Source organism: Meleagris gallopavo, chromosome 1 (assembly GCF_905368555.1).
Source record: "Meleagris gallopavo chromosome 1, MGAL_WU_HG_1.1, whole genome shotgun sequence".
NCBI classification, from domain to species: domain Eukaryota; kingdom Metazoa; phylum Chordata; class Aves; order Galliformes; family Phasianidae; genus Meleagris; species Meleagris gallopavo.
The window spans coordinates 49,031,583-49,059,164 of NC_139404.1; the positions used below are offsets into that span (position 1 = coordinate 49,031,583).

At 43.8% G+C, this 27,582-nt stretch overlaps 2 protein-coding genes across 16 annotated transcripts in view; one reads left to right on the forward strand and one right to left on the reverse strand.

Annotated features, from left to right (window-relative positions):
• The window catches only part of ZC3H7B (zinc finger CCCH-type containing 7B), a 44,641-nt gene extending 39,516 nt beyond the window's left edge, over positions 1-5,125 (reverse strand). For 12 of the 13 annotated variants that reach the window (XM_010710530.4, XM_010710492.4, XM_010710486.4 and 9 more), the window contains exon 1: positions 4,976-5,125. The gene's annotated coding sequence lies outside the window, so the exon portion shown is untranslated. Of the gene's footprint in view, positions 1-3,588; positions 3,724-4,975 lie in introns of those variants that run through there. The other variant, XM_031554269.2, reaches the window with a different exon arrangement.
• Positions 5,126-8,113: 2,988 nt separating this feature from the next.
• On the forward strand, positions 8,114-27,517 carry RANGAP1 (Ran GTPase activating protein 1). 3 transcript variants are annotated; one of them, XM_085225800.1, is made up of 17 exons: positions 8,114-8,266; positions 8,596-8,638; positions 10,999-11,135; positions 11,799-11,926; positions 12,828-12,887; positions 13,540-13,719; positions 14,746-14,880; positions 16,091-16,249; positions 16,432-16,545; positions 18,178-18,277; positions 18,987-19,071; positions 19,470-19,629; positions 20,110-20,223; positions 20,563-20,665; positions 22,326-22,414; positions 24,215-24,336; positions 26,401-27,517. In XM_085225800.1, exons 3-17 carry the CDS (start codon positions 11,024-11,026, stop codon positions 26,468-26,470), a joined length of 1,731 nt encoding a protein of 576 aa, XP_085081926.1. In that variant the 5' UTR covers positions 8,114-8,266; positions 8,596-8,638; positions 10,999-11,023; the 3' UTR covers positions 26,471-27,517. The 3 variants fall into 3 exon arrangements, with proteins under 3 accessions (XP_085081926.1, XP_085081932.1, XP_010708846.1); XM_085225806.1 differs by having other exon boundaries at positions 8,596-8,634; XM_010710544.4 differs by lacking the exons at positions 8,114-8,266; positions 8,596-8,638 and adding an exon at positions 8,336-8,528.
• Positions 27,518-27,582: the final 65 nt, after the last annotated feature.

Below are 27,582 nucleotides of genomic sequence, written 5' to 3' on the forward strand. Positions count from 1 at the left end.
GCAATGGATATTTTGTGCTGCAAATCAGTTGACAAGTGCACAAGTGCAGCGGAGACTTGGGAATGCTCGTTGGGAGCAGGAACAGGACTCCAGGATGCTTCAGGGAGAGGGGACCCCCCCATTCTGCAGTGCTTTGAATTGTGGCCTCAGGAGGACTCGGGAACGTTTTCCCATAGGCATGCACACATAGATAGCAAGCTCAAAAACACTGAAATGAGATGGAACTGAAGACAACATGCATCCACAGCTTGGGATTGCCTCTGAAAAGATTAGGATAAAAACAAAAGTCATTTTTCTTGGAGAGCATTACCACCTGGCTCCCTTTCATATTACAGATGTCTTTAGCAATCTAACGTATCTTACAGTACCTGCAGCACGATCAGCCCAGAATACTGTGAAGGAACCTTTAAGGTACATGAAAATCAATCCTGGCAGCTAAGCAAGCCCTTATCGATTATGCTCTGCACTATGCAAAGTGCAGAATGGCTGATACTTGCCCTTTACCAGGAAGGACAGTTAGGCAAAAAAAGATAGAGATGAGATAAAGACCAAGAAGCAAAGGCAGCAGAAGTAAGCAAGGGCTTGACAGTGATACAGTGTTGTTTGTAAGTCATCAGACATTAAATATGAGAGCAATCTGGTCCAAACAGCAGGCAGATTTTAAGCAGCTGTATGTGGAATGGGATGGGCAGCACAGCAAGCAGGGGAAAGCCAGAATGCCAGCAGACAAGGTGAGTGATGATCAGTGTCTCTATAAAGGCTTTTAACAGAAGCAATGGAGAAGAGCTGGTAGACCTCAGCACACCACCACCAGAAGGCCTGGAATGGTTTATAAATAACCTGGATAATGAGCAATCAGGAAGAGAGAAATTTAACAAGGAGACTGCGAGGTTAATATGAACACAGAAGCTACAAGCAGACAGGTTTGAATGGTAGAAAATAAGACAGTCATCTCATTCAGTATTTCTCCTTACACAAAACTGAAAAGACAGAAGAGAGAACAGACAAGACGAGGAGAAGTAGGAGCTATGTGCACACAGACAGCAGTGAGAGCTGGGGAAAAAAGTCAGGCTTGTCCTCCTTGGAGAAGCCTTGCTCTTGCTGCTCCTCAACACAAGCCACACTGGAGATAACAAAAAGAACAGAAGGAAAGTTGTGGCCCACAGACCTGATGGAAAGGGAGATTATTGGTGACTGTGGGAAGTGGAACACTGGCTGTTCATCACAAAGTCAATGGCTGCACTCCAAAAACACTGTGGCACATCTTCACAGTTGTGTATATTCACACAACTGATACATCACCTTAAAAAGCTTCTGATATATACAGCATGCTCTGCTACTGAGCTCAGCCCTTTTCTCAAAATACTACAGCAAGGAGCAAGGAAGAGAAGATCAGTACCACTTCTGATGGCTACTCTGATCCACTGCTGAACATCTTCCACAGCAAGATATTGGCATGTGTTACAACCAGAACTAGTCACTGCTGCTTGTCCACAGAGTGGCATTCAAACACTGCTGATGAAAAGGTGGGGTGGGGCCAAAGGCCTGCAAGAAAAGGCTCTAAAACATCTCTTTCCCAGTTACCCAACTCCTCTTGCATCCTGGAGTTCCCCTTTTTAATCTCCTCATGGCCATCAGATCCAGCATACCTCTTTCCACCCTTGCTTCACTTAGATGGCTTGATCATCTTTACATCCCACAATACCCTGTTGAAGATTTGATCCTTGATACAAAACTCTCATAAAAAAAACTTCTGTACCCTGCACACAGTTTCCTCTCGGCAGTCCAAGCCTCGTCTTCTACAGCTAGTGCTTCCCAATGCAAGACTCTTCATTGCCTTCTTTAGACACAGACCACAGGTTCAATTGCCCCTCTACAGTATTGCGCTCTGGTGCTGCCCCACATTCCTCTTGCCTTACAGGTTGGTAATCAGCCTCCTCTGCTAGCACTCCTTCACATCTTCACATTTATGTCATAATTTCACACATAAGACTCATCTTCTCATGGCAATACCCTCAAAATGCACACCACATGCCGCTGCCCTAACAACCTATTTTATCTCTCTCAGGAACGATGTCTTTCCTTTTTGATCTGACTCCATAGCAGCACGTGTTCTCTTCTTCCCTCTAGCATGATCCATGGCCACTGCAGACTCCTCTTTCCTTTCAGACTCCCCCAGTTGCATTCCTGGCAAACTCAGTCTCTTCTTGGACACTCCAACCTCTTCACCATCATGTCCCACTCTAACCTTATGCCAAACTGCACACTCATTATGTCTGTAACCCCAGAGCACAGTCAGCCACTGACACACACAATGCTTTGGTTCTGCTGCACACCACACCATAGTTGATGCATAATTAATTTTAAGCACAGAGCCTGCTTAGCTTTTGTTTTCTCGGTCACGTAAATATTTTTAGAAACACAGTGCAAAACATTTCATCGAGCAGTGTGCCTGAATGTCCTTTTTTCCCCCCAAATCTATCTGTCCAGACTTGTCTGCTCAAATCACTACCAGAATTAGAATCCAGGATATTTATATCACCACCAAAAAGCTCTTATCATTTCAGTTGAAATGTTCATCCTCTCTGGTCCAGCATCTGGAGAGAAATTTATTCATGGTTTGTCAATGAGTTACAAACTATTTGTCAGACAGAAATAAAAAGTGCAGATTGGCACAATGGTTTTCTTGCTTTCAGAAGGAAGCACAACCCAGAAAACACAGTGACTCAGTCACAAACCAGGTAGATTCACTCAATGAGAGAATATGAGATAAATGGAAATCCTTTAATTTACCTTATCCAGAGCCCTGACAAAGCTGAATTTGCACTAAGTTTTTCACAATATATTTCTGCAATAGCAATGAGTTCATATCTGTCTGACTTCTGGGACTGCAACATTTCAGCCAGAAATGAGCACACTGAAATGCAAGTGGCAGGTTGTAGAGCTCAGACAGGAGCTCGGCCACTGGCTGTGTGCTCTCCTCCATGCAGGATTTGCTAACCTGCAAGCATGAAGACTTTGGCTGTAATCTGGCCACCATGGTGGTGAAGTAAAACAGGTCAAGCCCACCACAAATAAGGGCTCCAGTTTGTTACCTGAGGCTGCTCCCTAAGTCTGAACACTTAGTCTATATACGTCTAGTATTAGTCTATATAAGTCTAGTATTAAATGGGGAATTTGGGTGGCCCTGCATGTGGCAGGAGGGTTGGAGATTCATGATCCTTGAGGTCCCTTCCAACTTTCTGGCTATTCTGTGATTCTGAGAACCCTTCTCACAAACAACAATTTTCAGGATAGAATAATAGAATCACTGAGGTTGGAATAGACCTCTAAGATCATTTAGTCCAACCATATGCCTGCCTTCAATATTACCCACTAAACTGCATCCCTAATTACCACAACCATATGTTTCTTGAACACCTCCAGGGATGGTGACTCCACCACCTCCCTGAGCAGCCTGTTCCAGGGCAGCATCACTCTTTCTGAGAAGAAATCCTTCCTAATATCCAACTTGAACCTCCCCGGCACAACTTGAGGCCATTAACTCTCATCCTATTGCAGTTACTTGGGAGAAGAGGCTGACCTCACCTCGCTACAACCTTTCAGGTTGTTCTAGAGAGTGATAAGATCTCCTTTGAACCTCCTCTTCTCCAGATTGAACAATGCCAGTTCCTCAGCCACTGCTCATAGAACTTTACCCCATCCAGCAAGGAATGATGACCCTGTCCAGTCTCCAGTGAATGTGAAACTAGCCCCAGCTGAAAATAAAAGCAGCCATCAGATGTTTCCCCAGGGCAAAGCATCAATAGAGCACCCAGGTCCTCATCACCCCCTTTTGGCTCCCTCGGGACTCCCACCCACTGTTTACTGCAAGCCACCTTCCTCTTGCCCCAGCAGCACAGCTTGGGCAGTGGAATTACACTGCCAGCCCCTCAACCACTCACTCAGGTCTCCTGCCCGCCCAGCTCGTCCTCCCCTGCCTCATTTTAAAATGTAAACGTCGGGTCCGATTTCACGGCTCCCGCTCTCCTCCCCCACCCTCAGCACTAGGCCGCCGATCCCCGGCCTCGCGTAGCGGCCACCGCGGGCGGAAGCACCACCTCCGCCGGCAGGGGCTGCGTGGGGCCGGCGATGCCTTCCGAGCCCCGCGGGGCTCCACCAGGTGCCCGCACCCGGGCATCACCTCACTCTCGGTGCTGCCGGGGGAAAATAGCCAGGTTTCCCGGAAAACGGAAAAGAAGCCCAAACATACTCTTCCTCCTTCCCCATCCCCCTCTCCGCTTCAATAGAAACCACGCATCTCCAGGAGTCCGGGGGGAGGGGGAGAGACTCTACGAAAAAGGGAAAATAAAATAAAATAAAATAAAAAATAACCTCTCGTGCTACCCGGAAGCTGCTTAAAACATTAAGAATTAAATACAAAAAATAAACAAATACAAAAGCAGAACCTTCTCAACTTTACAAGCCCTAAGGAAGGTGCATTTGGGAAGCTGTTCCAGCTGAGCTTCTCCACTGCTCAGCGGTGCTTATACCAAGCAGGAGGGAGAGCTGCAACCCCAATACAGCCCCAAACGCAGCCCTGAAAGCTACGAGCCACGAACACAATGAGCCCCAAGTTCTTAATACAAACCCAGGGGCTTTTCCCCTCGCTATTCACTTTCAGACTACCATCACATTTTTTCCGGGGGGTGGGATTAGGATCTCTGACAATTATTTTTTTGCAAGCCCCACATTTTTTGGCAGAAGCGGGGGGTTAGCTTCCGAATATTGCCAGTATCATTTTCCCCCACTTTTTTTTTTTTTTCCAATTACACAACATTGCATCTATGCAGTCAGCATTAAAAACCTTTACTTTTTAATGAAGTGATGTCCAGATTTTCTCGTTTCACAAGTCCACCCCCTGTCTACATACACACATACACACACATAGCCATTCGGTTTAATAATAATAATAAAATAATCATAAAGGACTCACCTCTCTTCGGGTTCTCCCCCCCACGCTACGTATAACTTTCCTCGATAAATGGTATTATATTACTAGAGGTATTATTAACGTATTATTACTATAAGTAATAATAACAGTAAGTGCTATTTAATTATAGGAGGGAGCATTCTGCTTGTGGATCGGCTGCCCCTGCAGCTCCCTCCATGTGCCTCCTGAGCTCTTTACTTTCATTTCCAGGTCTCTCGCTCTGCTCGCTCGCAGCCGCACCAGCAGAGAAAATGCCTCCCGCATATCCTCTGGGCCCTAGAGGCTACCGCTTCCCACAGCCTACATGCAGCTTTCCCTCTTGGACGGTATTGAGATTCTTTAAGTCGAATTAGGCTTAAAATAATAATGATAAAGCACTGAAATATTTGAAGCTCTGTTCTTGATTTTAATACAACGTTGTTAATGATTTATTCAGTCTGGAATGCACTTACTGCATCCCACACTGCTGACGGCTTCCCTGAAAATAAGATCTACAAACATGAACCTTCCTGTGGAAATGAAAATACTGTGTGTATATATAAAATATTAATACTATTGCATTATATACTGTTGCATGTTATACAAAATACATATATGTAACTTACATGCACATAAAAATCTTTTGGAATTAAATAAAATCTTTTTGGAATTAAATGCTTGGTTTGTTCTCATCTCAAATCCGTCAGTGTTTCTGGAAAATGAACTACACAGCCACAACACCCCACATCATGGGAAAAGGATGTTAACATGGAGGTACACAGATCATCTCAGATAAAGGTTTCATCCCTCCCCGCCAGCTACAATGCCATTAACTTCAAATATCCCTCTGAAATGAGCATTATGCTTGGCTCCCAATCTAGCCTCCCTGGTAGGATGGGTTCTCCACTCCCCAAAGACTTCTGTCTCTCATCAGGTCATAATTTCCAGACTGACACCAGTTTAAATTATCCCCCTTTTTCACATGTAATCAGGGACATGTTTACTACTCAGTGCCTTACTCCTCTATTTACCATGACCCAAAACAGTGTCACTCAGTGACATGCAGAAAAGCATCTCAGGTAATATTCAGGTGTGGGTAGAAGGTATCATCCAAAACGTATTAAAACTCCTTAGTATTCAGAATGTTTTAATCAGAGAAGGAAATACTTGATAGAGAGTAGGATTGGCTGCCGGCAGTCCTGTCAACACAATAAGCTGATAATTTACAAAATATAGACTGTGAATTGTATAATGTACCATATGATGTTGGAGGACATTGTCCGACTCTCTTCACAATATTTAATAACAATCAACTTTTTTTTTTTTTTTTTTTAAGATATTCATTATGTTGTCCAATACAACCCAAAGACTACTCTGATTCAGAGATAGGACAATGTTTATTTTTGCTACCTGTTCAGCAGATTCATTACCTCTTACTTGAACACTTCCAGAGATGGGGCACTGAGCGAGTCACAGAGCCCAGGATGCCTCCAACCATTCTGTCAGAGCTCAGTGTCTGAAAGGAAGGATAAAAGCAGCTGGATGAGAGGAACAAGAGCACTTAGGAAAAGCCAAGGAGAAAGAGGAACTAAACAATTCACAATCAGGAGTATCCTGGAAAAAACACTATATTTTTATACGGGACAGTTTATACAACATTATTTTTCAAGATTGAGTTTCTGCATTGAATGTCACTTCACCCAGCACCAATTTCCTTCGTCTGTAATACTAAGAGCTGCCCCATGAGGGACATAAAGTAAGTGCTGTCCTGCTCATGAAATAATGCCTTTCCTCAGGGGTTAATTGAAGATTAGGGGCCTTTCAGTATCTTAAGGGGGACTATAAGAAAGGAGGGGACAGACTATTTAGTAGGGTCTGTTGTGGTAGGACAAGGGGAAATAGTTTCAAGCAGAAAGAGAGGAGATTTGGACTAGGAATGAGGAAAAGGCTGCTTATGTAAGAGACATGAAGCACTGGAACAGGCTGCCTGGAGAGGTTGTGGATACCCATCCTTGGAGACATTCAGTGTGAGGCTGGAGGGGCTTTGAGCACCCTGCTCTAGCTGTAGGTGTCCCTGTTCACTGTGGGGGAATTGGACTAGATGGCCTTTAAGGGTCCCTTCCACCTCAAACAATGCTATGATTCTCTTGTGATTCTATGAAAATTCTCATAATTTGGAAACATGGTTACACAGGTCTTGTATTCAGTAGAGTCAAAATGCTGCAAATCTCTACTGCAAAATACGGCAGTGTCATAAAACTGACTTTGACCTGTAAAACTATACTTGTAAGGAGAATTAATTTATTAACCTATGCTGCAATGGCACAGCACAATTCACTGCACTACGCCTGCAGCCACAATTAAAGGTTTTATCTCCAATCCTTTGGCTTAGCCAATATTTGGGAGAAAGAGGAAAGAATTGGATATATTTGATACAATCCTGTTTATTGCTTTAGGCTGTGATGAATTAATGACAAGTGCCACATTTCTTGCTCATACAGTGGCGGTTGTGAAAGTAATGCCTCTTTATTTTATGATGTTGGCTTATGACATGAAAGGTGCACGATGGCAGTGGGACAGTAGAAGTTGAACCTTCCCACCAATATCCTGTTACACTTTGCTGCTGTGCGACAGATGGCAGCAGAGGGGTAGCCTGACAAAATGGCGCCTGGCATGGAAGTGTGTATGAAGCAAAGGTGTGACACTGAATTCCTCCATGCAAAAAAATTGCATCCGTTAACATTCACTGATGCTTGCTGGATATTGATGGAGACCAAACAGATGTGAGCACAGTGAGCACAGTGAGGCGGTGGGTGGTGCCTTTCAGCAAATGGGTGCAGATTGTTATGAGTGTGGCATGCAGGCTCTTGTTCCTTGCTGGTGAGAACAGACAGCTAGTAGTTGTGACTATATCGAAAGACAGCGTTTTGTTGCTGAGAATTTGCTCTAGCAAATAGCTCTACCGCAGCAGAGGGAAGCTCAATCCTAGATCCAGGCCCCGCAGGGTGCCCCCACGCGGGGCACATCGGGAATGCCCCCCTCCGCAGGACTACATATCCCAGCGTGCCCCGCGGCCCCGCCCACGAGCGCCGCTTGCGTCGCTCCAGCGAGTGGCGTCACGCGCGGGGCGGCCCTCTGTGACGCAGCGCCTTGCAGCCAATGGGAGCGGGGAGAGCAAAACTGCCGGCTTTCAAATCCTCCGCCTCCGCCCGCCCCTCCCCCACCCGCTCTGGCGACAGCGACGGCGGCGTGAGGCGGCCCCGTGCCGGCGACACCTCGGCCCCTCAGCGACCCGCACCCGGCGGAGGCCCCGAGGTGAGGTCGGGAGGCGCGGCAGCCGTCGGGGACCGCTGGGAGGGGGCCGTGAGGGAGTGGCGCCCCTCAGGGCGTTCGTCGCGGCGCGGGGCCTCGTGAGGCGCGGGGACGGCTCCGCGCGTGGTCCGTGAGCCTTTGGAAACCCCACCCACAGCCGCCCTTTGCGGGCCGGCAGCGTGTGGGGACGTCAAGGGGTGGAGGGCAGCGAAGGGACCTTCCGAAGGGAGGGAGAGCGAGGAGGATAACCTTGGGCTGTCAGCAGGTGCGTTTCCAGCTCCTGTTTTGTTAAGAGTGCTTAGTAACTCTGACATTTCAATGTTTGTCCAAAGGTTTTCTCGTGGGAGATCTGGCGGCATAAGAGCCCTCGGGTAGGTAAGTGGTTGGGTGCGGCCGACGTGTGCAATAAAACACGCTGCAGGATGTGCTGGGGAGTTGGCGTGCTGGAATTAGGAAGCTGTCACTGCTTATGAAATAAAAAGTAAAAGGAAATCTCAAGGAGAAGGAAAGGTGTGAGTGGGTCTGTCAGGTATAGGAGAACCTCATGGTAAACAGACTCCTGCTTCCGTTTTGCTAGCTGTATTCTGGGCTGCATCAAAAGGATTGTAGCTGACAGGGTGAGGGAGGTGATCCTGCACCTCTGCTCTATGCTGTGAGAACCTCACCTGGAGTGTTGCGGCCAGATGGGGAGTCCTCAGTACAGGAGAGACATGGACCTGTTGGAGTGTCCAGAGAAGGGCCACAAAAATGATCTGAGGGATGGAACGCCTCCTTGTGAAAGGGAGGATTGAGAGAGTTGGGGCTGTTCAGCCCAGAGAAGAAAAGTTTCTGGGGAGACCTGAGAGCAGCCTTTCAGTGTCTAACGGGGGGATATAAGAAAGAGGGGAACAGACTCTTTAGCAAGGTCTGTTCTGAAAGGGTAAGTGGAAATCGTTTCAAACTGAAAGAGGAAAGGTTTAGACTAGATATAAGAATAAAGCTGTTTTTGATAAGAGTACTTGATGCACTGGCACGGGTTGCTCAAAGAGGCAGTGGATGCCCCATCCCTGGAGACATGCAAAATCAGGCTGGAGGGGCTCTGAGCACCTTGATTGAGCTGTGGGTTCTTTGCGGGGGGGTTGGACCAGATGGCTTTTAAGGGTCCCTTTTAACGAAAGCAATTCTATGATTTAAATTGTTGGGTAATGAAGTATTATAAAGCTGAAGATTAAAGTTGGTGAACAGATTGACTGCTGGACCCTATCTAACTTCTGTTCCTTGTGGTAAAACCTTCATGGCTGGGGGACATCCTTGCATCTTCTCTTTCTCCTTTTTCATTGGATTGACAGAGATTGGGAGCATCCACTGCACAATGTCTGTGACTTAGAATTGGTGCAGTGACTTATTTGAGCCTCTTTTTATCGTCAGCATCTACCTGAGAGGATAGTCATCCTCAAAAGATGGTGCTGATAAACCTTGGAGATGTTTTATCTTCTATGTCCCAAATACTAAAGTTAATGAAAGCTGAGGAGAAGCTCTGCCCTGGGGAAGCTGAAAACAAATGCTTCGAAACAGCAATCCTTGGAATGGCAGCATGTGAATTTGCCATGGAAGAAGTAGCTCAGGACACAGACCTCAGTGGGTAAAGTGATGTGCACTATCTTGTGGGATAGGAAGGGGGTAATTCTTCTGGATTTCTTGGAACCCAGACAAACCATCAACTCTGACTGTTACGTTGTGATGCTGACTAAGCTACAGGCTTGAACTTCCAGAGTTGAGCCAGAGAAGAAGGCAACCTTTCCCTTGCAGTACGTTAACATCAGGACCCGTACCACTTTGAAGGCCATAAAACATGTTGCCAGTCTTGGCTGGACTGTGCTACCACATCCACCCTATAGTCCACTTGTGACACCTTCTGACTTCCATCTGTTTGGGCTGATGAACAATGGACTCTGCAGGCAACATTTTCTTTTTCATTTCATTTTCATTGCAGCAATGCTGTCATAGCAGTTGTGAAGCAGTGGATCATCTCCGCTGGTACAGATTTTTATGAGCATGGCATGTAGGCTCTAGTTTATCACTGGTGAAAATGCATAGCTAATGATGGTGCTTATGTTGGAAAACTGTTTTGTAGCTGAGAAATTCCTCTGTCAAATAGAGTTATTGTGTTCTTTGTATCTGTTGTAGTTTCCATGAAAACAAATAGGAGGCCTTACTTTCAGAATGAGCTACGTACAGCACGTGATTTTTCAGCAGCTCTGTAGTTCTGGAACTCTGCTGACTTAGGTGCTACTGGGGATATTGCTGAAAAGGAAAAACAGCTTTGTTTGTTCTGGCTGGGTTTGGAGAACAGAAAAAAAAACCAAAAGAGTGCAGCATGGATTACTAAGGGATGGGGCAAGGGGAGAGAGGAAAATTACGTCTTAATTGTAGAAGTGTTGCACCCAAAGACTAACATCTTAAAGTGGCCTTTTCCAGTAGCTTTAGCTATTGGTTATTTGGGAAGTGTAACAACTTCATCAAAACCCAAGTCACTTCAGTACTGGAAGAATCAACACCGTCTGGCTGGCTTTGAAATGTTAATCTAGCTTGGTGGTTGTAAGCAATCTATGGAGAAAACAGTAGTGACACTGAATACTCAATTAGGTATCTCAGGAAATAATACCAGCACGTTAGTGATTATAAAGAGGATTACTAATGCAGATTATGTATTATAGTTCATCTTTTTGATGGTGACCGTTTGTTTTAATTGACAGCTCTTAGCATTGGGAAAGCAGAAAAATGGCATCGGAAGACATCGCTAAGCTTGCAGAGTCACTTGCCAAAACCAAAGTGGGTGGCGGACAGTTGAGCTTCAAAGGCCAGAGCCTTAAACTCAACACAGCTGAAGATGGTAAGAGAAAAGATGCATTTAGATCAACATTTCTGCTACATGAAAAAAACGGCATGTTTTTCAGAGATATAATTTGATCTATTGTCTACCTTCTTTACTGACTAACGGTGGTGCTTTTTATATGCCAGATTAATAGTGCAAAGCCACTGAAATTTGAGGAAAGAGTTTGGGTATGTCAGTGACAGGAGAGAGCCTGCAGCCTGCACCTTTGCCTTGAATAGGAGTATTCCAGAGTGTAATTGTTCCATTCTGTCACATTAACTAAACAGGTATCTATTTCTGCCAGTCAGCGGGAACTTATTCCCAACAACCTATTGCCATCATATTTTAGGCCTTTTGTCTTTGTTGATGCCTGCATTGCTAAACTATGTGCTGAATGGCAGAGGAATCAAACTTACGCAGCCATTCAGCACATTTGACAAAGTAATAACAGAAGTAAATCGTGAATGGGGAGAGAGGATGGTGAATGGAGAGCATTCACTCTAGTGACCTGACACTGTAGCTGTGTTCTCCATTGCTGTTTCAAGATTGTTTCAGATAGTGTTACTCAGATGTTCTTGCTAAGTGTAGCATTTAGCAAATACTTCTGCCTGAGTGTGTTACTGTTATTGTGATATCTAAGATGGTAGTTACAAGGCCAACAAGACTGTATGCTTTTTCCAGCTGAAGAAGTGATCAAACAAATTGAGGAATTTGATGGCCTGGAAGCATTGCGTCTGGAAGGCAACACGGTGGGTGTGGAGGCAGCGAAGGTTATTGCCAAAGCCTTGGAGAAGAAGTCAGAGCTCAAGGTGAGACCTTCAAGTGGATGGTGGGGGCAGAAAAAGTTCTGTAGAAACACTGAAGGCTTATCTGCACTCTTCTTTCTGGAGCCTGCCTTGAGTTAGCCCCAAAGCTTACTTTGTTCTTCCAATGATAAGAATAACCATATGAAAATATAGCAGAACTTGGAAACTTTTGGATGGTGGGAAGAGCACTTCCTGCATTCCTAACTGTTCCTGTTCAAAAAGCTTCCAATCTTAAAGCTGGGAAGCTGTGCAAGAAAGAGCCTCTCTGTGGAGGAAACATCAGTAGACAAAGACCTGTGGCTCCAAAACAAGTTCTTATGGCAAAGCTGAAGAATGGGCAGATCTTTTGTGAGTGATGTTTCATACAGTACCTGAATAAGGAAGGAATTGGTGGAGGATACGTGCCAGAACGTTTTTCTATGTCCAAGCCATGTTTCCCTACTATTCTTTTAGCCTAATGTTAGAAGGATGCTGTGCAGCTAGAGGCACTGCTCTTTGCAAGAGGGGAGTATGAAACATTGATTCACCCACTTGTGGCTTTTCAAGTCAATCCAGATTGTTGAGCTCCATACCTTAGTAAAATACATATGTTCCTGTCTTTCAGTTTCCTACTTTTTTTTCCATTGGTAATTTTCTTAGCAGAAAAGAAGCCCATCTCAAATGCAAGCAACAATTCTTGTATACTGTTATTTACAATATGCATTTTGGTGGCTTAATGTCCTTCCAAGAAAGCAGTTGTAGTATTAGTTGTCACAGTTCCTTAGCACAGTCAAATGGCAAGGCCACAGCAGACGACGTTAAGCTGTCTGTACTAATGTAATGCATCTTGCATGTGTACATTTCTGTACAACTGTGTCCTAAATATTTTTTTTCATGGCTCCTATCTGCATGTTTCTTATTTTAGAGGTGTCATTGGAGCGACATGTTTACTGGGAGGCTAAGATCTGAGATCCCTCCTGCTTTGGTAAGTGAAAACTAGATCTGAGACTTCCGCCTAATATAACTTATTTTCTCACCTGCCATGCTTTTTGTGGGAGTGTATTTCTGAGACTTCGTTAGCAAGTTTTTCTCTATACTGTTAACACTAAGTGTCTCAGAATAAGTAATGTGTTTTTAGCTCCTTCTGTATGAGCTGGAGAAGTGTTGGTGAAAGGCCAAATGCAGTTCTGTATTAGTGAAGAAGCTTGTCCCTTGGGAAGACATCTCCATGATCCAAAAGGTAGTATGGGAACTAAGCTTCCCAAACAAAAGCATATGGCTTTTCTTCCGATAGCACTGCAGTGCTCCCCCTGCCAGCCTTAAGCTCTGTTGAACAAGAATGTGTTAAACTTGAAGGAATTAACAAAATATTTCTTTGAACAGTGTAGAGAGGAAAGACAGTTTGGAAAAAATGTGTATTTGACCTAAAGAGACAGGATAGTTCTTGCAGTTATCTTTAGCTTGATTTGCATGACTCCTGCTCTGGCTTTAGCTGTGGAGTTATATTTCTCTTTGCAGAACATCTTCAAAACAGAATTTTTTTGCAGCATCACTGTCTCGCCTCACCACTGCAGTACTGCTGTCAGTAACAGTCAGTCCACTCCTTGCCCTCACCCCTGTCACCCGTTTCCCTGCAGATCTCTTTGGGGGATGCACTCATCACTGCTGGAGCCCAGCTGGTGGAGCTGGATCTGAGTGACAATGCCTTTGGGCCAGATGGTGTGCGTGGCTTTGAGGCGTTGCTGAAGAGCCCTGCCTGTTACACCCTGCAGGAACTCAAGCTCAATAACTGTGGCATGGGCATTGGTGGTGGCAAGGTAAAAGTGATCTCTTTACTGGGGATGAAGTTAGAGCCAGGACTTGGTTTCAGGCTTCCCTACACAGAATCACAGAATGATTGGGTTTGGAAGGGATCTTGAGTGATCATCTAGCCCAGCTCTCCTGTTCAAAGCAACCAGACCAGCTTGCTCAGGGCTGTATCTAGTCAGCTTTTGAGTATCTCAAAAGGTGAAGACTTCACAGGCTCTCTGGATAACCTACCCCAGTGTTTGACAACCTTCACAGTAAAAAAGTGTGGGTTTTTTTTTTTTGTTTGTTTGTTTTTTAATCTGTGTTTTTAAATGGAATTTTCTCTGCATCAGTCTGTACACATTTGTCTGACACTGTCTTCTTTACACCACTTTCTCCCACGGCAACCGAGTAGGCTTTCTTGGCTGCAAGTGTATGTTGCTACTTCATGGTCCACTTCTCAGTCATCAGGATGGTGGTTTTTTTTCACTACTAAGCTGTTTTGCTATTGTTTGGCAATCAGCATATACTTCTACACAGGGCTATTTCTCCCCGGGAACAAGAATTGGTGTCGTCCTTTGATCTTATGAGAATCTTCCTATCCCACTTCTCCAGTCTGTCATGATCCCTTCCCTCTGTGTTTATACTGACAAATTCCTGAAATATAATAATGGTAGGAAAACAGGTCTGTCTTAGACTTTAGATTCCATGTGAAGAGAACTAATATCCTTGGAGATGTGAGAAAAACAAGCCTGGCACTGAAGGATGCCTATTCCATGAAGCAGAAAAGCAGGACTGACTATCATTATTACTAAGACCAATTCATTTACATATTTTCTAACCAAATGTCACTGGGATCTACTGCAAAATCATCACTTCTGTCCTAGGGACTTTATAGCAAGTGTTGCAGTAGCAGTTTTCTTGTATAACATATTGTAGAAGCAAGTGTATTTTGGCAGTGTCTGAAGTATTATTGCTTGAGAGTTGAACACACAAAACGTTTGGTGTTCACAGTGAAATGGTGAGGTAGTATAAACCACTTCTGCTTCCTTTAGATATTGGCTGCTGCCCTGAAAGAGTGTCACAGGAAATCAAGTGCCCAGGGCAAGCCTCTTGCTTTGAAGATATTTGTGGCTGGCAGAAATCGTCTGGAGAATGATGGTGCCACTGCGCTGGCTGAAGCCTTTGGAGTAAGTATCAAATCAGATCTTGTCAGCAAGTGGGAGCAAGGTATACTTAAGTGTTAATGTTAGAGGTAGCACACGCAGGGCTTGCCACGGCTTGGAAACAATGGCTGCCTGTCAAGTCACTTGAAATAACAATGCTCTTTGCTGCTGAGACTGGAATCTTTAATGGGTGTGATTAGAATGGATGACTAAACTGTGTCTAAGTTTCCAAGCACATAACTAGTCGCTGTGTCAAGTAGGAGAAATAGGTATCTCCTTAGTAAATTCTTGGTCCTGTTCCTTCTCCTTCCTTTGTACTAATGGACATGGATATACTGGGATAGGTGGAGCAAGTGATTAGCTACTAGTTATTTCCTTGCTTAGTTGCTTAGTCAATTGGCAGGAGCAACCTGCTATTTTTGCTAGCATCAGCCTGTGTGAGATCTCAACTTTCTCTAGCTGTCTCTGATCAACTTCCACTTTCATTGGAGGAAGAGAGGTCTCTGTGTATGGTGCCACCTACATCTCTTTGCTTTCCTCCATTGCTGCTAAAAATGTCTTCTGAGTGATAATGCATATTGTAAAGTGTATTAATGATGATTTTGCAGTTTGTAGATTGCTCTCTTTTTTGTAGAGGTCTTTCTGGATTGGCAACTGGTAATGATGGCAAAAATAAGACTTAGGTACTTGAGAGGCATGTAACAAAGTGATTCAAGAGGAACTGAGACTGAATGACTATAAAAATTGGATTAATTACTGTGTTTTGTGATATGCACGTGGGACCTTGCATTGTTAGTGGGCTGTCTTTTGGCGTTAGCTGGGTGTTGGTGAGTGGGTAGCATTGCAACTAACTTATTTTTCTTCTCTTCTGACATAGTAAATAGCTTTTATCTCAACCTAGGAGTTAATATAATAAAATATAATAACTAGTGGTTTTTTTTTTTTCTTTGTTTGAGGGTTGTTTAACCTCAAACTGGGAACTCTTGTTTTGAGGTATCTGGAATAGATGTACTAGCAGGGAGCTACCCATAACTTAATGAGATGCTTGCCACGAGCCATACATTTCACTTAGATTTGTGATATAATTGCTGCTAAGTAATTCTGTGTAGAAGAGCTAACGGACTTCTGAGTTGCAAGAAGTAGATTTTGAACAAATCCTAAAGAGTGGAGTCCTATATTCTTAAGTTGAAATGTGTCTTCTAACAGCCTTTTTTGTACCTGCATCCTTTCGCAGATCATTGGGACTTTAGAAGAGGTCCATATGCCACAGAATGGAATCAACCATCCTGGCATCACAGCACTGGCCCAGGCCTTTGCCATCAATTCACTGCTTAAGGTTATAAATTTGAATGACAACACCTTCACAGAGAAAGGAGCTGTGGCCATGGCAGAGGTGAGTTGTTCCAAGCGATTGATTTGTCTTCCACCTCCCAGACTCCCTAAATGTAGTTAGTTAGCATCAGCCTGTGGGTTGGTGCAGCCACGTACCACAATGAGGTGGGAAGGATGACCTTCCAGAAGTGATATGACATTTGATTTGTATGTCTGTACTGTCAATTTTGTGTTATCTTGCAGACTCTGAAAGCACTTCGGCAGGTTGAAGTGATCAACTTTGGAGACTGCCTGGTGCGTTCCAAGGGTGCTCTTGCTATTGCTGATGCTCTTAAAGAAGGACTTCATAAATTAAAGGTACTGCCTTCTGCTGTTCAGCTTTGAGTCTCTTTTGAAAATGACTCATTTTCTGTTACCTGGCTTCATGTCCATTCTCCTACTGCTATTGATTACTTTAAGGTGGCTTTCACCTCAGTGCAGCTCTGTACCTATAATTGAAAGCGATAAGTTGTAGATTAGTGGCATCATCACATCCACGTGCGACTGTTCTGCGTGAAGGCGTACCAGTAATCTGATTAGGCTCCACTTTATGTTTTTTAAGCTGCTGGTTCAGCTTAGCAGTTGCTCTTCAGAAAGTCTAATAATGGAAGTATCTGCTTTTAGACCCCCTGAGAGCCACGAGCAGACTGAGATATCTCTCTTCCTTAATATCTTGGGATCTCTACGTCATTTCAGTGTTGATACAGTTGTTGCCTTTTCTTGTTTTGGGGATGCATCAGAGGTTCAAATAGTTTTTTGTTTCTTGGCAGTACCATAACTTGGCAGTATTAGTATTTAAATTTCACTGACGTTGGACTTAGACCTATCTGAAATGTTGTCAAGTCAGTAATATAAGTAAACTAGAATCTCTAGAAACACCTGTCTGGGGTCACAGCTGCACCGGGACAGATGCTGAACACAATTCCTATTTTTGGAAGCTTACAGATAAAATGAAAAGGTCAGCACTGCTTCAGTGCTAATGCTTATCTGTATGTATGAATCTGGTACAGTAAGAATTAGGTGTCTTGTGTTGTGAGATCCCTTCCTCAAGCTTCTGCTGGTTCCACCAGAACTTATTTCTGAGTTTCCCAGGTAGACTTAAGGATTGTAATGGGACTATCTGTGTGAACAGTTGGAAATTAAACCCTGCTCTTCCAGAGCAGAAGTGGTTAAGAGAGAGCAGTATGAAGCAATAGTAACTGATTCATTGTGTTCAAGAACAACTTCCCTTCTGTTGTTAATATTAAATCTCAGGAAAGGATTGTCAGAACACTATGTGAAATGGTGGGGGATGGTGTAGTTTGTTTTAGGAGGCTTTAACTTGAAACATAAATACTAAAAGGCAAATGTGCATCTCATTCAGTATAGCAGCTACCGTTCCTCAGTAAGACTTGAAGTCTGAGTTCTGACCCATTTGTGTGACTGACAGCTGCACTCTGCTGGTGTAGAATATGCTTAGAAACTAAAATCTTCAATTTTGGGGAGAAGGTAACACAACGGGCCTGTCTGCTACCTGAGCAGAGTGGACATGCTGCTGAATCCCAGGGAGAGGAAATTAAGGAGAGGAAATTAAGGAGCAAATGCGCCTTTCTTCCTTTAAATGGTTCCAGAATTCCTCCTGCTGGTTCTCTAAGAAGTGCTTCTTGAGTAGGTGAAGATCTTCAACCAGCTGATTGCTACGGGCTGAAACAGGTGCTACCTTTTAGGGGAGCAGTCGTAATAGTGCGTGGTCTCTGTGGCTGTTTAACTTAAGTGGTTGCTTTTAATGATGGTATGTTTCAAAATACTTCTTTTAAATGAGGTGGAGAAATGTCACTTCCAGTTAAAAATCTGTTTTTGCTAAGAGCCTTTTCAAATTAGGATCTTTCCAAAAAGCTTGTGAGCTTGTGAAGCTTATGGGGATGATAGATATCCAGGAATTATGTAAACAAATGGTTTTTTGCTTCTTAGGAACTGAATTTGTCCTTCTGTGAGATCAAACGAGACGCCGCTCTGTCTGTAGCTGAAGCAATTGAAGATAAGGCAGAGTTGGAGAAACTGGATCTCAATGGTAAGTAAACTTGCTTGGTAAAAGCTCATGTAGTCTGATCCCAACTAGAAACCACTAGGAAGAGTGGTTACAGGATCACCTATACTAGTATTACAATATCTGGCATTTAAAAATTGGTTATGTGGGAGTAGCTGAAGTTGGGTGATGCTGGGACGGTAAGTGGTTAGATTCTGAAAGCAGTCTTAAGGTGTGAACTCAGCCAGTTGTTAGAGTTCAGTAGTTTCAGTACATCCCGTAAGATAGAAAGATGGGAGTGATACCTGTAGCTGTTCTCAATAAAACTTTTAAAACCGTTCAGGGTGAACTTAGATACTTCAAAATTGTAAGTAAAAACCTCTGTGTGGATCTCTACAGAAGAGTTGGAGACTTTGACCAGTGTAGGCTTTTGCCTTTTGTACCCCAAGTCTCTGCATTTCAGAACTGCTGGGACTAACAGCTGTTTACAGAACTAGCAGGAAGTTTCTCCAAGACATTCTGAATAGCAGAGGCTTTTGTCTGTCTCCAAACGTTGTGTAATGCTTCTGAAATCTGTTGAACAGCTGTTTGATTCCGATAACTGAAGTCTGCATCGCTGCCTCCAAGGCTTGATGTAGAAATTGCTGATATTATTTTTTAACTTAAACAGATATAGATAAGAATCTATAACAATGTTCCCGAGAACAAGCTTGTGTGCATCTTTTGAATGTACTCCCTTTTTCCCTGAATGCAGGTAACTGCCTGGGAGAAGAGGGATGTGAGCAACTACAGGAGATCCTTGAAGGCTTCAATATGGCAACTGTGCTGGGATCGTTGAGGTAGGCAGGGCACCAGAATTTAAATGAGAAGTTTTCTACCAATTTTTATCAACACTTACTTTGTTTAAGGTAAGAACTGTAACACTGCAGTTGGATGTTGGTCTGAGTGCAGTGTGGAGTGCTGTAACATAAGCAGGATAAGCTTTGTACCCCATTTTCACTGATAGAATTAACTCAGTGTCAGTTACTGACTACATTCCAGGCTCTTTGCTTACCCCTGTCAACTGGCTGACTGAAGTCTCAGGTGACCTCATAACGTGTTACAGTGAAGGTGTATGTCTTGCACTGAGTCTTGAGGAGAGGCTGCTTTTTTTGTTCTTGGAAAAGAAAAATTGAATACCAGCGTATAGGAATTGCAAGTGTGTAATTACTGGAATATGTGAACTCTCTAACTTTAGTGATGATGAAGGGGAAGAGGAGGATGATGAAGAGGAGGAGGAAGAGGAGGAAGAAGAAGAGGAAGAGGAAGAAGAGGAGGAGGTTGAACAGCAACAGCTGAAGGAAAGAGGACAGGGAGAGCAGGACTCAATGACTCCTAAGAAGATAATTGGTTCACAGGTAAGTTTACTTCAGGGTACGTTTGTTTAGTTTCTGGAGAAGAGCTAAGGAGGAAACAAGATTTAGAGAGTTTGCAGTGCTGGCAGGAATTCACATTCCTGCATGGATTGGCTCTGTGGTAACAGGCAGGGAGATAACATGCAGAAGATAAAGAAAATGGGTGACTTGGCAAGCTGTTTTGTTAAAGGATGCGTGTGCACACACGTGTAGTGGTAAAAGCTGAACAGTTGTGACAGACGTGGGTGGAAAAAGTCTCCCCATCTTCAGACTGTGGGGAGAACCTTGCATGTGCACTGCCATGCAGTCATGCTAGAATATTGTGTCTGTTTTAACTCTAGCCTCATTCCAGCCTTAAACAGTTTTAAAATAAAACAAATTCTGACCTGATGTGCCTTTGCAAGTCAGACCTATGTGCCTTTGCTGTACCAATTTATTTGCTTTTAAGAGTAAACATGAGATGGATTCTGCCATCTGTTTCAGGATTCAACTCCAGTGCCATCTCCTCCTGTGGATGTTGCCACATTCCTTGCTTTCCCGTCACCAGAGAAGCTGCTGCGGCTGGGGCCAAAGTGTTCTGTGCTGATAGCTCAGCAGGTAGGTGAGCCAGTGGTTTGCTGCACTTGACTCTTTCTCAGAATCATTAATCTCCACAAGTGCTGACTTTCTCTTGGTCCTAGCTAATCTGTTGTTGTTTCTCCCTGGTGATCCTGAGGAACCTGTGGAAGCAGATGGTCCATTTAATACTTATACTGGCACCCTAGGTGTTTTACACAGAGTAACTTTGTTTCATAGTGTTGCTTATGTCTTGTAATGTGGCCAAGGCAAAACTGATGTCAGTCAGTTGGAGGCTGTATTTCTTGTCACCACTGTTGGCAGAGATCCAGCTTCTCTATTTGGCTACCACTTAACTTCTTTTTTTTCCTTGCCTTTCAGACAGATACATCTGATGTAGAAAAAGTAGTTACAGCTCTCTTAAGGATATCTTCAGTCTTCAAAGATGAAGCCTCAGTAAAAACAGCAGTGCATGAAACAACAGGTGACAGAATTTTTCTTCACTAAAGGATGCAATGCAATGCAAAGCGAAGGAAGGCCTTTGTGGGCTGGGTATTCGATTGGTTGACTCTGGTAGCAGGAAACTCTAGGTTACAAAGTACCAAGCTGTGACACGCTGTTGTGTGGAGTGGAAGTAAAGGCTTGTTCTACATGAAGGAAGTCTTATGCTTCCGAAGTTTGATGAGGAGTGTCTCTTGTAGTTGCTGTCTTTGTGGTCATGTGTTGCCATTACCTGAATCTCCTTGATGCTTTCAATAGCCAATAGTTCTGTGTCTCAAGATCGGTTTTGTTTTGTTTTGTTTTTTCCTCAAGGCTGCTCATTTAAAAAGTACAGGAAGTAGCCTTCCAATTTAGTTTTAAGAGAACGTAAAGAGATCTCTTATCTAGTGTACCTCTTTTATTAGTTGCAATTAGTTATTAAGGCACGGCAGGTACTGTAAAGCAAGGGACTGCTTCTCACTGTACAGCACAGAATGGGTAGGTTTGATTTATGAGTGTACTAATAGCATCCCTTCATTTTCCCATTGAGAAACAGAAACTCCAAACAACGCCTGTGCACTTTGACCACTTGCCTTCATCTTTTTTCCAAATGGTGCAGCAGTACAGTTTCCCTATACATGAGTTACCTATCAGTACTGTGCAAAAGAAATGGATCCATCAGTGTGTGTTCCCTCAGTTAGCATTTTCTTAGTTTGGAATACATAAGCGTGGTGAGACTTAGCTATTGTCTGTAAAGCAGTAAATTAATACAGAGTTAACTGGAGTGGTGTGTGGGTCCAGGCAGCCAAAAATAATCTGTTGGCATTTCACTGAGTGCCAGCCTTGTCTACTGCCCACTCTGAGTTGTCTCCAACAAAAAAAGGAGTGCAGGATGTATGCGTTGCTTGAAGCATGCTTGTGCATGTATTACCTTGATACCAGAGCTCTTCCTGCTTTGTAGGGAAAAGTAGTACCTAGTAATTGCTTTCCTTCCAGAAGAGTAACTATGAGTTGATGAGGAAGTCCCTAATTAATGACCCACACTGCTCTACAGCTGCTGTAGTGGGTTGTGTTCACTCCAGGAAACTAGAACAGTCAGAAGTCAAGATTGTGCCTTCTCTACCTTGTAGACAAGAGGGGATAAAACACTGGTTTGCCCACAGCTAGCAGCAGGATATTGGTTCCAAGGAAGCCTAGGGAGCAACTGAACAAAATGAGTGAGAATACAGTGAGAACTTGGCTTCAAAAGAAAAGTGAAATCTTGCTGGCCTTTACATCTCAAGCCTTTAGGTCTACTGCTCTACTTCAACTGATGATGTTTATATTTATATATGCACATGTGCCTGCAAGTACGAATACATTGAGTAGAACATCTCGTGGTGCATAGGATAGAGATCAAGCTGCATTTGAAACTTGACCATGAGATTTTGTGTGGTTTTTTTTTTTTTTTTTTTTTTTCCCCACTTAAACCCTGGTATCTGGCCTCATACTTAAGGACTGGATCTTCTCTGTCTTGGTTTCAGAGATTCTACCTAATCCTGGGGAAGCAGGCACATTACCTCTCAAAATGTCTTCAACAAGTGATGGATATGATCAGTTGTGATCTTAAAAATTTTTACAGGGTCCCTTTTTGTTTTGTTTCATGTGATGCATTTCTTTTTTAGATGCCTTGATGAAGAAAGCTTTCTCTTCTGCCACATTTAATTCAGATGCATTCATCACAAGACTCTTGATCCACATGGGGCTACTTAAGGTGAGGAAGCAGGAAAGAGTTAAGTTATGGTCTGCTTAGGCTGTTGAAAACCAGTCTGGTTGGGCTTGGGGTAATTATGTTACCATGGAAACAGCTGGGTGCCTGTGCATGCCTAATGCCTGGGGACAATAGAAGTCTGCAGGACCGGCAAAAATTGCAAGATTGCATTAGGATGAAGGTGGTGTCAGCAATTTATCTCTTCTGTTTAATGTGCTCTGTATTCTCAGACATCCCTTAAAGGTAGGGAGGGTCATGCTGCTGGACTATAGACTCTTACAGATGTCTAGTTAAAAAAACAAACAAACCCTATGTCCAGGTGTCTGATGTGTAATATTGTCCTTTAGGGCATCTTATAGTAGTAGCATGTCTCAAACAAATATCCAACTTCTCATGTTTGATCAGTAGCATTTAACTTCTCATCACATCATTCTAGTGTTAAATACATCTTTGTATGGAATAAACTTTGTCCCAAGAGACGATGGAAGCCTGCAAACTGCATCAAGATACCTGTAGCATTACCTTCAGTGAGATACCTTGGGGAGAGGTTCTGTCTGCAAACTTATATGTTTTTGCCTACCAGGGCTGCGAGGATCATTTTTTCTCAAGACCTAGAAACTGAAAATGGAAGCTTGGACCAAAATTATTCTAAGCTGCAGAATGTTTATATTCTAGTTGCCTCCTCTTAATTAAGTTTATGAATCTCCTTCTGCTAATATCCAGCTCAGGGAACAGAAGGCTGTTAACATGCGGGTCACATCTGAATGCCCTTAAAAATCCATTTAGCCTGTTCCCGTGTAGATTCAAATGGGACCAAAACTGACCATCCCTCTTCACAGGTCTACAGAACCCAGGATGGCTTTCTGCTCTGCAGAATGCTTGTTTTGGGCATTGCCACCTACCTCTTATTCCATACAGAAAATAACAGATGTATGAAGCACTAAGCATAGACTCGTGCTCTGGAAAAGCTATGGCAGGAAGTCACATGGATAATAATGGCCTCGAGGATCAGCCAACTACTTGTTGTCACCTGTGGGGGACTGCTGATGAATTAGGCATGTGGGGAGAGGGAGCAGCTTCATAACTTTCCACATAGGTGGAAGCACATGAGCAACAGATACCCTTAGCACCATGAAATATAAGGTCACATACCCAGAAATGCCTGTCTTACTCCTGTCTACAGAATGAAGAAATTAATAGGATGACAGTGGAAAAATAAATGAAAACAATATGAAAGTTGGGGCATGTAGGTCAGTGTCATGTTAGGAGCAAGAAGAATTTCTGCATCACGTAAGCAGGAAGAGGAATGGTAATAACTTTACCTTATTCGTGAATGTGAGAGCAGTGCTGGGAAAGGTGCATCAGGTTCTGGAGGCGGTATAAAAATGAGCTACAGAGTAAGGCAAGAGAAATTCGTGTAATTAAGGCAACTCAGTTCTTGATAAAATCAGGTAGAATTCCACAGGAGAACACTTTGACACAGAGCCTCTGAGGTTTGGTTGTTCTGCTTGTGTGTTTATTACTTCCTGTACTTCCCAACTGCTGGTGCAATCAATGACTAATATTTGATACGTACTAGAATACCCTCAATGTGGTGACATTTCAGATGTTGGTGCAGGGAAGCTATGGAGTTGGCCACCTTGGTCTTGAGGAACATCATGCTTAACCTTGTGAACAGTATTTATTATAGTGTATGAGAATACCTCATTCTACAGGGAGTTCATTGCCTTGGTCATCTGCACTGAATCGGATAAAGCAGTGACTGCATGATGCTTGATTTCTATCTTCTTGTCCTTTTCTCAGAGCGAAGAGAAGATCAAAGCTGTCCCGAGCCTCTATGGTATTCTTATGACTTTGAACCATATGGTCCAGCAAGATTATTTCCCTAAATCCCTGGCCCCAGTTCTCTCTGCTTTTGTCACAAAGTGAGTATTGTGCTCGTCATGCCATCTTCTTTCTCCATGAGAGTTGGTGTAATGGAAGGTTAATTGCTTACATGTAAATTGCTCTGTTAAAACCCACTAAGTATCTATTCTAAAATTAAGGATTAATAATTTGGCCCTCTATTTTTCTTAATCTGGTACACAAGGTTTAGGTTAGCAAGTCTTAAACTTCAGGAAGAAGTAGAGGAAAGCTAACTGGCTCTGGAGCGGAGGGGAGAAATAATCCAGCACTGTCTCAGTGAAAACCACCTGAAATCCATCTGGCATTTGGTCACTGCCTGGTTCATCACAGACTGTGTGCCACGTAGGATCAGGACAGCTTAGTGGGTTTCAGGAAAAGGCTTAAGCCTGCCTGATTTTCATGGAGTGAGGAATATGCAGAAGCTTGAAATCTTGTGCTGGTAAAAGGCAAAGGCCTCAAGTAGCTGTGGCTGGTAGAAACCACGGATAAGGGGGATTCAGTCAAATACTGATAGTCAGCCTTCTCTTAGCTCTGCTGGGATTAAAAGCAGGCTGTTAGGAGATGAGGATTTTTGCAGGTGTTGTAGCTGAAGCTGTGAAAGCTGGTGCATAGTAGTGGCATGTCCAGCAACCAGCCATGCTAACAGCAATTCTAGAAAGTGAAACTGTGTAACTATATTACTTCTGGAGTACTCATTCTCCTCCTTTGTTCTGTAGCAGTGATGCTGTGGATAGTGCTATCTGTTTAAAAAAAAAAAAAAAAAAAAAAGGAAAAAAAAAAAATGGAACTGGGGTGTATGGGCTGTGAGCAGCATCCATCTTACCCTGCTGCTCTCTGTCCTTATTTTCTTTTCTGGACACAAGAGGGTGCTGTGAACCCACCTGTGCTTCTGCATGGTCCTTTAGGAGGAAACAATGTACATGGCTGTCTGCCTGTCCTCTTGTCGCTCTCCAGAAGCTGTGATGGCTTTTAGGGAGAATTTTTTTAATTTTATTTTTGCAACTCTGTGTTATTGGATGGGATCACATTGCTGGTCTTTTTTCAACTGCCCGCCACAGAGCAACAGGCAATTGAATTCCACAGCAAGGAGGAAACTCCATAGTAGTGTTAGAGGAGGTTTGGTGTTAGGGGTTGAAGATGAGCAAGCTTGGCTGTGATCAGCACCAGCTTTTTAGTGTCTCTGCTCCCAGAAATGGGACACTGCCTAGATGCAATCAACCTGTGCCATTGCAAACAGGGTTGGGTCTTCTGAACACGATGACTGAAATCTCTGGAGGTTCAAGGCCAGGTTGGATGGGGCCCTGGGCAGCCTGAGCTGGTGGATGGCAGCCCTGCCCATGGCACGGGGTGGGATTGGATGGGTTTTGAGGTCCATTCCAACCCAACCCATTCTGTGATTCAATGAATCCCTCACTGTGACCGAAGATAAACTGCAAATTATAATTGTGTCTGGCTATGTTCCTGAATGTGTGGGACATTAAATGGCTTTTGAGGGAACAAAAGCAGTTAACTCTTCTCCACGATATGGTCTCAGGTACTTTTGGCCAACAACAGGTTCTGTTGGCCGTTTCTGAAGCCAACAGATGCTCTTAGGCTCCAAGGTTACACTGCCTCTTTTTGAAAATGTAGAAATCCTGGAGGCTGAAGTTGGTGTTGGCTTGGTGAGAAAAGATGTGAACATAAGCAGGTTTGTCTTATGCATTTCAGGTGCCCTAAATGCAATCTGTATGGAAAATTCCATTGCAGGGAGGGAAGGGGAATTCTCTTCCCACCTACTTCCTGCTGCCAAAAATGCCAGGGCTGCAGGGGGAAGCAGTCTGCTGCCCATCTTTGTACCTCTGGTTATAAATTTTCTGATTCTTGGCAGCTCTCTCCATGTCTCAAACTCTGCAATAGGAGAGAATTTTTTACAGCATGCTCTGAATGGGAAGCAGAGAACAGAGAGAGATCTGATGGGAAAAGACGTGTAGGCTGTTGGACGTGCAAGCCCTGTGTATTGAGATAGTGTTTATTTGGGCACTTAGAGTTTACTGCAATGCAATTTTGAAGCTTTACTATTGTAAATAATTATCTTCTTTCTACAGACCAAACCGTGCTCTCGACTCCTGCTCCTTTGCCCGCCACATGCTTTTACAAACCCTCCACCAGCTGTGAGAGGCAGAGATGTGCCCTTCCCTCCCTGTAGGACTGTCCTCAGCAAGAACTCAGAGCTGCACAATGAAATCAGATCCCAGAGCCCACGCAGATGTGTGCTGTCTTGTTCTTTTTTTTTTTTTTTTTTTTTGGCCCTGTTGGAAGTCTGCCCTTCCTTCTGCTTTCATAAACTTGGGCAAATCCTGCTGATTTTTTTTGTTTGTTTGTTTTAAATATTGTTCTATTCCTCATGAAGCGACTCTCTGATCTGTGGGGCTGATGCTTATGCTCTGAGCTCAGCATGAACTGAAGAGTCTCTCTCCATTTCTGTAGCATTGGCAAGGGTGTGCCAAGATGAACACAGAGCTTGGAAGCGCTCTCATCAGGATCAACCCTTGCTGTCCGTTTTATTTTATTAGACTGTGCAGGAGGACAGCTATGCTGCTGCTGCTTCTCCAGCCAGGGGCATGCTTGACATGCCCCCTGCCAGCTGCTGCTGGCTCAGAGGGGCAGGGTCTGCTCTCCGTTGATTCTTCTTTTGAGTCTATTTCTTGAAGGTGCCGTGTGGCCAATCTGTATTTTAGGGTGTTGCTCCCCCGCTACTCTGGCTTGGAGTGTCTGTGTAGTGTGGCTGACCCGGGTGGCCATTGCTTAAGGGAGCAAACATATTTTCATTGTAACTTTTTTTTTTTGTCACTGCCTGTGTAGTTTTCCTTTTCCCTTCCCTTTCCTGGCTAAATAGACTCAGTCTGGAAATGAATACAATCCATGAAGTCCATATGAAATATGTGTTCCCTTTCTCCTTCTGTCTTACCTTTGGAACAGTGGGACTGTTCATATGTTTGAAAGCTGAGCGCAGGTAAGAGCACAGAATTAAGGCAATGGTGATGTTCCTCAGGTAGGGCAGCCCTTGTCCTTGCACAGAAGGAGTAGCAGGAGGTACCCCATACTCTACACTGAGGTTGGTTCACCTGCCTGCATGTTGGTGTTAACTACCTGCACTTGTCTTTTGGGCTTCTGAGAATCAACACCTCTCTTTAGAGTAATAAAAAGTAATAATTCCCTTCACTTGGCGCTGATTGTTTTCTCCTCAGTTGTAGTTGAAGGAAGGTGTTCATCCTTGCTCCAGCCCT